The sequence below is a fragment of the Nannospalax galili genome, unplaced genomic scaffold, assembly GCF_000622305.1.
Source record: "Nannospalax galili isolate Female #2095 unplaced genomic scaffold, S.galili_v1.0 scaffold424, whole genome shotgun sequence".
NCBI classification, from domain to species: Eukaryota; Metazoa; Chordata; class Mammalia; order Rodentia; family Spalacidae; genus Nannospalax; species Nannospalax galili.
In genome coordinates this window covers 1,531,160-1,546,269 of record NW_008352334.1, presented here as the reverse complement: position 1 = coordinate 1,546,269, position 15,110 = coordinate 1,531,160, and the positions used below count along the sequence as shown (strand labels likewise).

Below are 15,110 nucleotides of genomic sequence, written 5' to 3'. Positions count from 1 at the left end.
AAAACTTGGGAACATACTTAAAATCTGTTTGACCTGTTGTGGTTAAGTTTGCTAAAGCCATTCTTTCAACTGATAGTTTCACAAAAAGTAAATCCTGTTTAATTCATTCCTATCTTATTCTCTCCACTCCTGGTTTTCTGAACACTACATAATTCTGTTGCATGGGCTGGAGCAATGGCTCAGCGGTTAAGAGCACTGGGTTCAGTGGTAAAAAGCACTGGCTGCTGCCAGGCGTGGTGGCGGACGCCTTTAATCCCAGCACTCGGGTGGCAGTGGCAGGTGGATCTCTGTGAGTTCAAGGCCAGCCTGATCTCCATAGCGAATCCAGGCCAGCTGCGGCTATAGGGAGATCCTGTTTCAAAAAGACCAAAAAGAAAAAGAAAGAAAGAAAAAAGCACTGGCTGCTCTTGCAGAAGACACGTGTTCAAATCCCATCACCCACATAAGCTGCTAACAACCGTCAATAGCTCAAGTTCAGGGAATACTACGCCTTCCTCTGACTTCCGCTGGCACTGCACGACATGGGTGCACTTACACACATGAAGGCAATACACTCAAATACCAAAATAAAAATAAATAGGGGCTGGAGAGATGGCTCAGCGGTTAAGAGCACTGACTGCTCTTGCAGAGGATCAGGGTTCGATTCCCAGCACCCACAGAGTGGCTACCAAACATCCTTAACTCCAGTTCCAGGGGAATCCGAAGCCCTCTTCTGACCTCTGCGGCATTGCACGACACTGGTGCACTCACACACATGCAGGCAATACACTCATTCACATATACTAAAAATAATAAATATTTTTAAAAATAAATTAAAAATTTTTAAATTGTTGCAAAAAAAATCTGTTGCATTCACACACACACACACACACACGTACGCACACATATGAGCCTTCCAGAATGTTCCTCCTGCAGTCATCCTTCAAAACCCCATTCGCACTGAACACAGGGCCCACACAGGCGTTGCCACACCAGCCATTGGGCACCAACTCGCCCTTCTGGCCCCGCCCACGGTCACTGATGCCCAAAGGCCACGCCCCCTCTGGGAGTTTCCCAAAAGCCCGCGCGGCAGGCCGCGGCCGCCCCAAGATGGCGACTCCCATGCATCGACTCATAGCCCGGAGACAAGCGTAAGTGAGGCGCCGATGGGGCCTGCGGGGGGCCGGGGACGGGGGCCGCGGTGCCGGCGGGTTCTCCAGCTCCGCCCGCCCTCTATGGACTTGGCCCCGGCGCCGAGTTTGGTGACATGAGCCGGGGATTTCGCAGACGACGGCCGCGTAAGACCCGCAAGGCTGGACAGCGGGACTAGGGAGCCGGACGGAACCCCGGGAGTTGGTCACTCGGTGGTGTTTGTCTCTCTGTCCATCCCACACGTCGCCAGGAGTAGCCCGGATGCCTCATCAGACACCTTCAGTCCCTCTGCAGCCTCCAGCGCAGCCTCTTTCCTAGAAACAAGCCTGTCTACACCGCCTACTCTTTTCCCATGCTGCCTTCTCACTTCCTGCTGTTCATTTTCTCCTGTAAATATTTATTTAGTACCTACCACTCTGTGCCAGAGTTTCAGTGTAAAGAAAAAGATGTTGGAGACAGAATCCCTGCGTCAGGCAGCTTTACATTCCACGGTGGAACCAGTTGTTGATACACTAAGTACTTACAGCTGGCGGTTTAAATTAAAAAAAAAAAGCTTTGCAGGAAATAAGAGGATGTGATGGAAAAGGAAAAGGCCTACTTCAAGTTCTTTGGAGGAAAGACTGAAAGGCAGAGAAAGGACCGAGTCAGGATTTGGGAAAAGAGCAGCTAGACAATGACATAATTGCTCTGAGGCTGGAAGAGCCTTTGTAAACCTGACGCTAGAGACTGAACCCAGAACCTTGTCATTGCTCAGCAAGTGCTCACCACTGAGTTACAGCCTCAGCTAAGAACTTAGTTTTTAGGAATTAACTGATGATGATTGTGCCTGATGAACAAAAGACAGCATAAAAGATCTGCTTAAGGATAGGTAATACAGGGTCATCTCAGATTCCCCTTTCTCATATGAAGTCTAAAAATACTTATTTTGTGTGCATGGGGGGGTGTGTGGGCGAGTGCCGTAGGACAAAGGTGGAGGTCAGAGAATAACTTGTGGGAGTCAGTGCTCTCCACCTGATGGGTCTGGGTGGTGGGACAGATGCATGTACCTGCTAAGCCATCAACCACGGGTGAGCCTTCAACCACTAGTGAAGCCTGTTCTTTTACCACCTGCACGTTCAAAATATGTCATTTTTTCATTCTCTCAGCATTTTATTTCATTACTGTTTGCATGTAGCAAACATATATGTATGTATATGTAATTGATTCTTTATATTTATTCTTATTTTATATTCAAAGAACTGCATTCCTGTTCTGTGTATACAATCTACATGTTAGGGACTAGTGAGAGTTCCTTGGATGCAAGGAAAAAGACTTAGTAGTCAGAGTATTAAGCTTGGAAGGAGAATGGGATGATAATACTTAATAAGATGAGCTGGGGATGTAGCTCAATTAGTAATTTGCCTAGTGTGTGCAAGGCCTTGGGTTTGATTCTCCGGGACAACAGAAATCAGAGGTGGTGGTGGTGCACGCCTGCAATCCCAACACTTGGGAGTTGGAGGCAGGCGGAGGGTCAGGAATTCAAGGCTAACCTGGGCTACATGGGACCCTGCCTCAAAAAAAAAAATCTTGGCCAAGCCTGTTGGCGCCTCCCTTCAGTCCTAGCACTGGGGAAGCAGAAGCAAGCAGATCTCTTTGAGTTTGAGGCTATCATGGTCTATATAAATAGCAAATTCCAGGTCAGCCAGGGCTACGTAATAAGACTCTGTCTCAAACAACAACAGAAATTTTAAAAACTTTAAAAAAAATTTATTTTTATTTTATGTCTGTATCTTGCCTGCATGTATGTAAGTGTACCACATGCATACAATGGCCATGGAGCCCAGAAGAGGGTGTCACATCCCCTGGAACTGGAATTACAGTCCATTATTAGCCACCATGTGAGTGTTAGGAACCGAACCCAGGTCCTCTACAAGAACAGCCAGCGCTGTTAACCTGAGTCATTTCTCCAGCCACAATAACAGAATTTTAATTATAAGAGTGCTAATTTAGATTACTAGGGTCCAATTTCACCTTTTTTCTCCCTTAGACAAGCTCTTCTGGCCCCATGCTTAGAGAAGCTATTTCGATGACAGGATGGCTGGATCTGGGATTCTTCATGTCCTCCTTGTAACAAGTTGGTCACATTTTATTGGTCTTAATTGAACTATATACCCAGCCCCAAATAATGCCTACAGGTTTCTGAAACTCTGATGGACTTAGACATCTCATTCTCCTTCCCTCAAGATTGGATGAATGGCCATAACCAATGAGCTAGCTGTGTGGGTAGATCACAGGAGATAAATGAGGCTGGATTGGCAAAACCAGCCAATGCCCACTGTAAATATGAAGTGAAAATAAGACCTCTCAAGTCCAAAGAGTGCTGTTGTTTCCAAAGTATCAGAAAGTTAAATAAATAATGCTGTTTGTACAGTGTGCCCTGTACACAGAAGAAAGCTGATCTTTTTGAGAACAAAACATGTGACATGTAGTTAAAACTGTCATGATTTATGGAGTTTAAATCCCATGGATTCAAACCAGGAGAGTCTTTAGAGGCTAGAATTATATATATTTGGGACATGGCACAGGACAAGTGACTTTTATTCACTTTAATTTTTATGTGTTTAAGTATATTGCCTGCATGTATGTAAGTGCACCCATGTCGTGCAATGCCTGTGGAGGTCAGAAGAGGGCATCAGATCCCCTGGAACTGGAGCTATGGATGATTGTTAGCCACCATGTGGATGCTGGGGACTGAACCCTTGTTCTCTGCAAGAGCAGTCAGTGCTCTTAATCGCTGAGCCATTTCTCCAGCCCCAAGATTATACTTTTCACTATTCTTCAAAAACAGAATTTCATATGTAAGGAGTATATTACTTCCATAATAAGTTTAAAACATATAGCCTTACCAGGCCTGGAACTCACTAGACTAGGGTGGCTTTGAACTCACAGAGATTCGTTAATGACCTCTGCCTCCTGAGTAGTGAGATTAAAGGCATTCACTAGCACACCCAGCTAAGTCTAAAACTTTTAAAGCTGATTATGAGAGAGAAAGCTTTCCCCCACCCCACACAGTTTTTGAACAGGGCCTCTGTGTAGCCCCAGCTGGCCTAGAGCTCCTTGACCAGGCTGGATTTGATCTCACAGAGATCCACCTGCCACACTTGATTTGTATGTGTATATGAACACCCAAGTGGAGGTCAGAGGACAGCCTGACAGTCGGTTCTCTCCTCCCACCGTGTGGGTCAGGAGAGCCTTAAAAATATTTTGGGTTAGGGGTGTGGCCCAGTGGTAGAGCATTTGCTTAGTATGCTTGAAGGAAGCCTTCAGTTTGTTCTCAGTTTTCTCACTGAGAACATTGAAAGTATTTGGGGGCTGGAGACATGGCTCAGTGGGTAAGAGACTTCTTCCAGAGGACCCGGTTCAGTTCCCAGCACCTGGAGACACGGCTCAGTGGATAAGAGACTGTTCTTCCAGAGGACCTGGTTCAGTTCCCAGCACCCAAATGGTAGCTAACAACTGTCTATAACTCTAGTTCCAGGGGATCTGGTACCCTCTTCTGACCGCCACAGGCATTGTATGCGTGTGGTACACTTACATACATCCAAGCAAAACACTCAACCACATAAAAATAAAGTAAAAAAAATATTTTTAAATGTTTTGATTATCCTTTGTAATTCTGAGCTGAATCTGAATTTATGATTACTAGAATGGAAAAGCTAAGATTTGTGTTTTTGTGTATTTCTTTGGATTTTAGAGATAGGGTCTCACTCTATAGCTCAGGTTGACCCAGAACTTGCTCTATAGACCAGGCTGGCCTTGAACACAGCCATCCTCCTACCTGAGCCTGGCAAGTAATGGGATTCCAAGCATGAGATGCCATGCTGAACTTGGAAGGGCCAAGATTTGAATTCAGTGCTACTGAACTCAAGGTCTAAGCTTTGACTGCACAAAAGTAACTTTTTTTTTTTTTGGTCTTTGAAACAGGGTCTCCCTATAGCCCCATCTGACCTGGAACTCACTATGTAGGACCAGGCTGGCCTTGAACTCAGAGATCCGCCTGCCTCTGCCTCCCGAATGCTGGGACTAAAGGTGTGCGCTACCACGTCCAGCAAAAGTAAACTTTGTATTTTTTGGTCTTTTTGAGACAGGGTCTCCCTGTAGCCCCAGCTGGCCTGGAACTCACTTTTGTAGACCAGGCTGGCCTTGAACTCACCGCCTGCCTCTGTCTCCCAAGTGCTGGGACTACAGGCATGCGCCACAACGCCCAGCAAAAGTAAACATTTTATACTTAGTTTTGTTTTTGCTTTTCAGGTCAGAAGAATCACAAGACAAAAATTCTAATGCCACTGTTCTATTTTCTCCTTTGTAGCGAAGCAAATAAACAACATGTAAGATGTCAGAAATGCTTGGAATTTGGACATTGGACTTATGAATGCACAGGAAAAAGAAAATATCTACATAGGCCTTCAAGAACAGCAGAGCTAAAAAAAGCTTTAAAAGAAAAAGAAAATAGACTATTACTTCAGCAAAGGTAGGTTTACATGTGGTACCCAAAGGCATTTTAAAGAGTTTTTTAAAGGACTAAAAATTTCATTATAATGCTAGCTAACATTTTTGTTTATTTTTAGTTTTGGAGATGGTCTCACTATGTAGCTTAGGCTGACCTCAAATTTGCAGTCTTCCTGCCTTTGTTCCCTGAGTTGTGGGATTATAGGGGTGCACCAGTACATCCAGCTTTTAATAGTAATAACTGGTTTTAAATGAATGTTTGCACCAGGCACTACACTAAGGTCTTTACAAGTATTTGCATATTTAAACCTCAAATCTGCACTATTAAGGCAGCTATTATTTCTATTTACATAGGAAGAACATGAGGTGCAGCAAAGAGGGTTGGTAACTTGTTCATGTCACACAACTATTAAGTGGAAAAGTTAAGTGATGAGCCAACCAGACTGTTCTCGAGTCCATGCTTTTAGTTATTTTGCTTTACTGCGTCAACGGTCTATGAAATGACAAAAGAAAATTTGGAGTCGGATGACAAAGCAAGCATGGAAGGTTGCTGAAGCTGAAGGTGGAGATGGTACGCGGTGTGCTCGGATGTACATTAAAGAAGAGTGAAACTTAAAAATACATAAACGGTTGACAAAGGTGGTTACTTCCTAGAGGGAGAAATGGATAGGAGGAGACTGGAAATTTATTTGCTTCTTCATTCTTTAAATAAAGCCTTGTAAAAGATGTTTTCCAGAAACTGAAATAGGAAGAGGTTGTGTCTATCTCGTGTTGGGGGTTAGCAGCAGCTCCTTCCTAGGGACTGTTAGCCGTATTGTATGACGCTGGAGTTAAGACCTGCACTTGAAAGCTCTCAGGCTTTTCAGAAGTCAAACAAAAATGACATAAACAATCATTTTTTAGGCTAGTGAGATGGCTCAGTGGGTAAAGGCACTTGCTGCTGAACCTGATGACCTGAGTCCAATCCCTGGAACCCACATAGTAAAAGGAGGGAACTGCTGCAAGTTGTCATCTGACTTCCACGTGTGAGCCATGATACATGCATGCCCCTACACATCATTCACACGCACACACACAAATAATTAAAAAATCATTTTCAGGTGGGCATGATGGTGTGCACCTTTAATCCAGTACTCAGGAGGCAATGGCAGGCAGATCTCTGTGAGTTCAAGGCCAGCCTGGTCTACATAGCAAGCTCAGGGCAGCTGGGGCTACAGGGAGACCCTGTCTCAAAAAAAACCGAAAAAAAAAAAATCATTTTCTAGATCATCATTCATGTGTGCTTTTTCCAAAAACAGATCTATGTAAGAACTTGACTATTGGTTCTCCCTCCCACTCACCCCCACATTATAAATTTAAGATCTGGATAGCATAACAAGTTTCTCATTGGAAAAGGTCTTGTTGGAAATGGTAAAAGATGATGTCCTTGGGGTTAGTCCCACTCCAAAGAGCACGGAAGTCCTCACACAGCAGCCTACTGGGGTTACCTCACCATCCAGAATTCACAGTTTAATTCCTCCACTAAACAGGAAGGAACAAGGGTAAACTGCCCCAAGGTACTACACCTGGTTGGATTCCTGTGTATTTAAGTTCAGATGACACTGAGCATTTCTGTCCCATCCCCTTAAGTTAGATGTAATGGTGCACACCTATACTCCCAGGACTTGGGAAGTGGTAGGAAGATCAGAAATTCAGGCTCATCCTTGACCACATAGTGAGCTTTAGGCCAACCTGGACTACATAAAAGCCCGTCTCAAAAATTGACAAATAGATCCAGGCACAGGACACATAACTTTAATCCCAGCACTGGGGACACAGAGGCAAGTGGATCTCTGGATCCAAGGCCAACCTGGTTGACATAAATAACAACCACACACAAAAAAGCTGGCAAATTAAAAAGCTTCTGCACATGGACTGGAGAGATGGCTCAATGGTTAAGAGCACTTACTACCCTAGCAGGGGACTGGGGTTTGGTTCCCAGCACCTTTGTTAAATGGCTCACAACCACCCTTAACTCTAGTTCCAGGGGATCTGGTGCCCTCTTCTGGCCTCTGGGGGCTCCTGTATGCATGTGGTACACATAAACTCATTCAGGTTCATACACATACACATAAACAAAAAAAATTATAAAAGCTTCTGTATAATAAACAGTAAATAGAGTGAAGAAGCAGTCTAGAGAATGGAGGAAAATGTTTTCCAGCTGTGCATCTTGGCAAAGGATGAATATCTAGGATATACAAAGAATTCAAAAAACTAAACAAGAAAACAAGCAGTCCAGTTTTTAAAATGGGCTAAGGAGCTAAATACCGAGTTCTTAGGAAAAAAGGAAATACAAATGCCCGATAAACATTTTTTTAAAGTGTTCACTGCCCTTTGCTGTCAAGGAAATGCAAATTAAAACTGCTTTGAGACCCATTCCTGCCCAATCAGAATGACCACCATCAAGAACACGCCATAAATGCTAGCAAGAATGTAGGGAAAGAGGAGTCTGTTCACTATCAGTGCAGCCACTGTGAGAATCAGCATGGTTTCTTTTGGTTTTTTTTTGGGGGGGGGGGTAGAGGGTGTCAGCAGGGCCTGCGGTGATCGTGTGTGAGGTAAACCTGTCCATTGCTGGGTCCAGCCTGCATTCCACAGAAACTTGTGAAAGTTACAGGCACGAGCACAGAGTCAGAGGGCAAAGTGAAAGCGGGCCGGGAATATAGCTCAGTTGGTAGAGTACTTGCCTAGCATGAACGAGGCTCTGGGTTTGATCCCTAACATATATAAACATGGTGGTACATGCCTAAATAATCACTTGAGAGGAAGCTGAGGCATTCTGGGTCCTTCTCAGCTATTAGCAAGTTCAAGGCCAGCCTAGGCTACATGAGACCCTGTCTTGCCGAAAGAAAAGGAAAAATAAGAAATTTCACTATTTATAACTAATTTGAATTTTTAAAAAAGTGAAACTTTATGCACTGGTAGAGTGCTTGCCTAGCATGCACCAGCCGGAGGATTTGACCCCCAGCAACCAGTTAGATAGGACTAATTCTGTAATTTGAAAACTTGCTTAGTCCCATATTGATTGGCTGAAGTGCATTTCATTCAAACTCACTAGACTTTGTTCTTTATGATGTTAGGGAAAACAGTGTTCTCTAAAAAAAAATATTTTTTTTGGTCTTTTTGAAGCAGGGTCTCCCTGTAGCCCCAGCTGTCCTGGAACTCACTATGTAGACCAGGCTGGCCTTGACCTCACAAAGATCCGCCTGCCTCCGCTGGGACTACAGGTGTGCGCCACCACGCCCGGCTTGAAAAAAAGTTTTTTAAATTATTATATGTGTGAGTGTTTTGCCTGTAAGTGCACCATGTCATGCAATGCCTGTGGAAGCCAGAAGAGGGCATCACATCACCTGGGACTGGAGCTAGGGACATGTGGATGCTGGGAACCAAACTTGGGTCTTCTGCAAGAGCAGCCAGTGCTCCCAACTGCTGAGCCCTCTCTCCAGACACCCCCTCTTTTTTTTAAGATCTGTTTTTATGTTATGTGTGAATTTTACCACATACATACAAGGTACCCACAGATCCCTGGAGCTGAAGTTACAGGCAGTTGTGAACCACCTGATGTGGGTGCTGGAAAAGGAATCTGGGTCCTCTGGAAGAACAGTAAGTGCTCTTAACTGCTGAGCCATCTGTCCGGCCCCAAGGAATATGGTCTTGAAGTACTGTGTTTTGGCGTTTATTAAAGCAATAACAACATTTGGAAGCTATGCAGAAGTTAAATTTGCTTTTGTAAAAGTATGAATTGGCCACATATGATTCTACAAACTCACATTACAATTATTGTGCATTTACCTTGTATTGTAAGTTGACTTAAATTCTAAACTAAAAAAGAAGCAAATTTGTGCCTTCAGGCATCTTAACTACTAATTTTCCTGGCTTTTAAGGTACAAGTGATACAATTTGTTGTTTAAGCACTAAGTTGACTTTATATACAGTATAACACCTATCCCAGGAAACTTTCTACTTGATTGTAACAAATGTTGTACCCTTGAGTGTATGTTATGAAGAACAGAATACTTTTCCAATGTAAAGCAATTTTGAGGCTGCCGCGTTCTCTGAGTTGTATGTAATCACTTACTAACAGCAGCTTTTGTTCCCTTTTGTGCCTCTCAGCATTGGTGAAACTAACATAGAAAGAAAGACCAAGAAAAAAAGGTAGGTGTGGCTTACGTTATCAGAGAGCCAAGTGTGATCCTAGCTGGAGGGAAATGGGTCTAAAGTCTCGTTTGCAATTCTTTTTTTAAAAGTTTTACTTTTATATTAACATGTATGAGCGTTTCCCTGCATGTATATATGTGTACCACATACATGCAGTTCCCTCAGAGCCAGAAGAGGGGGTCAGATCCACTGGAACTGGAGTTACAGATGGTTGTTAGGGGCCATGTGGATGCTGGGAACCAAACCTGGGTCCTCTGCAAGAGCAGCCAGTTCTAACTGCTGAGCCATCTTTCCAGTCCTCTTGTTTGTAATTCTTAATTATCCTATTTACTTATATTTTCCTTTCTTTACCTATGTGGGATTTATTCCTTCCATTTCTTTCTACATCTTCTAGGGTCCTTATACCTAAAAATACTAAATAATCACCTCCTCCTACAATAGGAAATAATTAAAATTGTATTAAAGGACTAGGGAGAAGGCTCAGTTAGTAAAATGCTGGCAGCTCAATCATGAGACCCTGAGTTCAGATCTCCAGCACCCATGTGAGAAACCAGGTATGGCCGGAGTTCCTGTAATCCCAGTGCTGGGGAGGGGCACACAGGTAGATCCTGGGATCTCACTGAGCAGCCAACCTAGCTGAATTGATGAACCTCAGATTCAGTGAGAGAAGTAGTCAGATGTGGTGGCGCACACCTTTAATCCCAACACTCAGGAGGCAGAAGCAGGTGGATCTCTGTGAGCTCAAGGCCAGCCTCGTCTCGATAGTGAATCTAGGCCAGCAGTGGCTACAGGGAGACCCTGTCTCAAAAAAACCAAGAAAAAAAAAAAGATGTGGAGAATGATTGAAGAAGACACTGGCCAATGGGACCTCTGGCCTCCATGACACTGGCATATACATGTGCACACATTCCACAGCAGCACACACATTAAAGCAAAAAATAAATTCAGTTTTTGTTAAGTCCAGGCATGGTGGTACACACCTGCAGCCCCCAGCACTGGAGGCAAAGGCAATAGATGGCTGCCAGTTCTTTTTTTTAAATTATTTATTTAATAACCACATACTTAGATACTTAGAAGAAGCATTTCATTACAACAGCATTGACATATTCAATAACAATTTCCTGAGTTAAGATGCATCTCTTTCAAAATTGGCTGTAAATTTTTAGGTTTACAGTTGAATTATTACAGTTATACAATATTGAACTCAGTATAAGCCCTGTAAGACATAAAATTAAATGAGGTTTTAACCTTTAAAAAAGATCTCCATTTCATTATTAAAACACACAGTTTCATATAGAAAAATTCTTTTTTTTTTTTTTTTTGTCTTTTTGAGTCAGGGTCTCCCTGTAGCCCCAGCTGTCCTGGAACTCACTATGTAGACCAGGCTGGCCTTGAACTCACAAGAGATCGGTCTGCCTCTGCTTCTCAATGCTGGGATTAAAGTGCACGATTTTTAATGCAATTGACATTAAGCTGTTTGCACATGTGTTTTTAATCTCTGTATCTGATTATTACTAGTCACAGTTGGTTACTTTCTGAGCTCCTTGGCATCTGAGCATGGATATAAAGTCGTCAGGTAGATTTCAATGGTAATGTTTTTCACATCTACTAATTATTAAGGAGCAAACTTTTATGCTTTGAAGAATTATTTTTTTTATTTAATCTTTTTTAAAAAAAATTTTAATAGCGGGGTTGGGGATTTGGCTCAGTGGTAGGGCGCTTGCCTAACAAGCGCAAGGCCCTGGGTTCGGTCCTCACTTTAACATATTTATTAACACATTCCAGAGCAAGGATACATCTCTTTCAAAAGTAGCTGTAAGTTTTTAGGTTCACAGTTGAGTTAATAGTTACACAATATTGAACTCAGTATAAACCCTGTAAGACAAAACTGAATGAGTTTTTAACGTTTAAAAAGGATCCCCATTTTAAAATATACTGTTTCTTACATAATGGCTCATTGTTTTTGCTAATAACACTTAGATGTTGGCATATGCATCTCTAATCTGTATGTATCTGATTATTACTAGTCATGATCAGTTGCACTTGGATCCTTGGCACCTGTGTATGTCTATAAAGTCATCGGGTAGATTTCATTGGTAATGTTTATCACCTCTACTGCAAGTTCTTAAAACTCCAAAAAAAAAAGGCTGTTAAGAAACTGTTGAGCAGGGGCTGGAGACATGGCCCAGCAGTTAAGAACACTGGCTGCTGTTGCGGAAGACCCAGGTTCAAATCCCAGCACCCACATGACGGCTCACAATTTTCTGTATCTCCAATTCCAGGAGGTCTGACACCCTCTTCTGACCTCCATGGGCACTGCATGACATGGGTGCACTTACACACATGCTGGCAATACACTCATACACATAATTATTGACCAGGCTATCTGATCATGAAAGCTCAGCAAATAAGGTCTCTAGCCACCAAGCCTGATGACCTGAATTCCATCCCCACATGCAACATGGTGAGAGAGAATGCACTCCCATGAGCTGTTCTCTGACCTCCACATGCACACCATGGCACACACCCACACGCATACGTGCACACACAGAATAAATACATGTCAAAAACAACCCAGCAGCTACTTAATTTAAAAGAAAGAAAATGCCGGGTGTGGTGGCACACACCTTTAATCCCAGCACTCGGGAGGCAGAGGCAGGCGGATCTCTGTGAGTTCAAGGCCAGCCTGGTCTACATAGTGAGTTCCAGGACAGCTGGGGCTACAGGGAGACCTTGTCTCAAAAAGACCAAAAATAAATAAATAAAAATCAAAGAAAGACAAGGCTGCAGTGTAGCCGGGTTGGTGCACAGCGCTGCGCTCTGCTGCTCATGCACTGCAAGGTCAGGCCTGTACTAGTCTCTGTGGGGTTTTGGTTGGCTTTGGTTTAGGGCTTGTTTTTTTTTTTAATTGGTTTTGATTTTCTTTTGTTTTTAGATTTGTGTGTGTGTGTGTGTGTGTGTGTGTGTGTGTGTGTACAGCATGTGAGCTGTATGTTTGTGCTGCATGATGCTAGAAGAGTGCATCAGATCCCTTGAATTTACAGGCATTTGTGAGCTTCCTGATGGAGGTGCTGTGGTCTGAACTCCAGTCCACTGATAGAGCCCCTCCAGCCCTTATTTATTATTATTATTTTTTTTGAGATAGGCTCTCTCTCTGTAATCCAGGCTAGCCTAGAACTCACTGTGCAACCCAGCCTGGCTTGAAACACATGGTGATTCCCCCTGCCTCAGTTTCTCCAGGGCTGAGATTACAGATATGCACTACCATATCTGGCTCTTCTTTTTCATATATATTCTTTTGTGGATTTTTATTGTTTGCTTTGCTTTGTTTTGAGACAGAGTCTTGCTATGCAGCACTGACTGACCTGGAATTCCTTATGTAGACCAGGCTGGCCTTGAATTCACAGAAATCCACCTGCCTCTGCCTCCTTGTGCTGGGATTAAAGGTATGCTCTTCCACTTCTGGTTTTATTTTTGTTTTTGAGACAGGGTTTCCGGTAGCCTAGGCTGGCTTCATCCCCACTGTGTAGCTAAGGGTGACCCTGAATGCCTGTAAAGTGCAGGGATTGCAGGTGACCGCCATGCTAGGGTAGCTTAGTATGGGAGGTTCACCTAGTGTGAATGCTATACAGGAGAGTCGCTGAAATGACGGGGAGGCCAGTTTACAGTGGTTAGGCAACCTCTACAGCAACAAAGCTAGGACAGCGTGCCAGCAAAGCTTTGGGACAAGCACCCTCTAAGCACCCCACACAGGACAAGCACCCTCTAAGCACCCCACACAGGACAAGCGCCGTCTAAGCACCCCACACAGGACAAGCGCCCTCTAAGCACCCCACACAGGACAGTGCTGGCCTCCCTCTGCATGCTTCTCATTGTCTAACAGGTCTAAGAGTGTCACGACCTCCAGCAGCTCTAGCAGTGACAGTTCAGCCAGTGAATCCTCCTCAGAGAGTGAAACGTCTACCTCATCCTCGGAGGACAGTGGCACGGAGGAAAGCTCCTCCAGTTCCTCCTCCTCCTCTTCCTCCACCTCCTCCTCCTCCTCCTCGGACTCTGACTCTGACTCCAGCTCCTCCAGCAGCAGTAGCTCCAGTACAGATAGCAGTTCTGAGGATGAGCCCCCAAAGAAGAGGAAGAAATAGACTCACCATGGACCCTGGACCAGAACACCAGGGAGAGTCTCAAAAGGCAATCAGAACATGCCCAGGCAAACAGGTTATCTGGTGGAACTTTCTAGAATCCAGAACTTTCTAAGCATTTTCCCCTGTATAGAGTATTAATAATGGATTATACAAAGACTTTTATTTTAGGGATGAATCTTTTTTTAATATTTGAAGTATATCTGTAGAACATAAAGCTGAAAACTAGTAAATTTGTTTCTGTGATGAGACTTTTTCTCCCTGTGAAATGAATGCCTTACTTGGTTACAGACATGTTGCAGTGTCTGCAGGACAGACTTGCAGAGTAATGCATCAGAATATCGAGTACTGAGTTTCTCATGCTTTCTTGGCTCTGTTTGTTATGTGAGATTTAATACACTGCTATTGTAATACATTGTTATTGTAAGTGTAGTTTTCCAGCATTAATAAATGTGCTCTATTTTTATGTTCATGTCCAGAAAATTAATTTTCTGTCCTGAATATGTAAGTTGAAGAACCTAATATAGTGCATTGGATGCTTCAAGTGCAGGGTATGTCTCCTTCATCCATTTCCCTCTGGCTCCTTGAGCTCTTTGTGTGTCTGGCATGGACCAGTCAGTTACCTTCTATTAGACTCCAGTTCCCAGTCGGAGTATGAGAAGACTCAGCCTTCCTTGAATTAATTCTTCATGATGGGAGCAGGGCATGTTCAGGAGTGCAGAGCCCTCTATACTGGCCCCTCCAAGGTAGTACTTGTATGTTGCTCGTGTCTGAGTTCCTGGTACAAAAGGAGTAGCTGGAAAGAAAGGAGAGGCTGCCAGCACCACGTCCACCCTGGTGATGTGCTAGGTCCTCAGGCTGATGGGTATATACAGTAACCTTGCTGAGATGCTCCACCAGTGAATGCTCTTGGGAATAAAAATCTCCTGTTTCCAGCTTATTCTAACCTAGCTTAACATTCATGACATTCTTCTCCTTTAGTGTTATCACTGACACCATGTAGGAGTCCAGGAGTCCACCAAGCCAAGCATCAAGGGAGAGCTCTAGGTTGGTTTTTATGTGCACTGCACACATGCACAGGCCCACAGAGGCCAGACCCCCTGAAACTGGAGTTACAGGAGGTTGTGAGCCACCTGATGTGGGCTGGGAATCAAA

At 43.8% G+C, this 15,110-nt stretch overlaps 1 protein-coding gene across 1 annotated transcript; it reads left to right on the top strand.

Annotated features, from left to right (window-relative positions):
• The first annotated feature begins 1,037 nt into the window (after positions 1-1,037).
• On the top strand, positions 1,038-14,427 carry Zcchc10 (zinc finger CCHC-type containing 10). Its single transcript, XM_008849339.3, has 4 exons — positions 1,038-1,130; positions 5,480-5,641; positions 9,772-9,813; positions 13,700-14,427. Exons 1-4 carry the CDS (start codon positions 1,090-1,092, stop codon positions 13,956-13,958), a joined length of 504 nt encoding a protein of 167 aa, XP_008847561.1. The 5' UTR covers positions 1,038-1,089; the 3' UTR covers positions 13,959-14,427.
• The last annotated feature ends 683 nt before the right edge of the window (positions 14,428-15,110 follow it).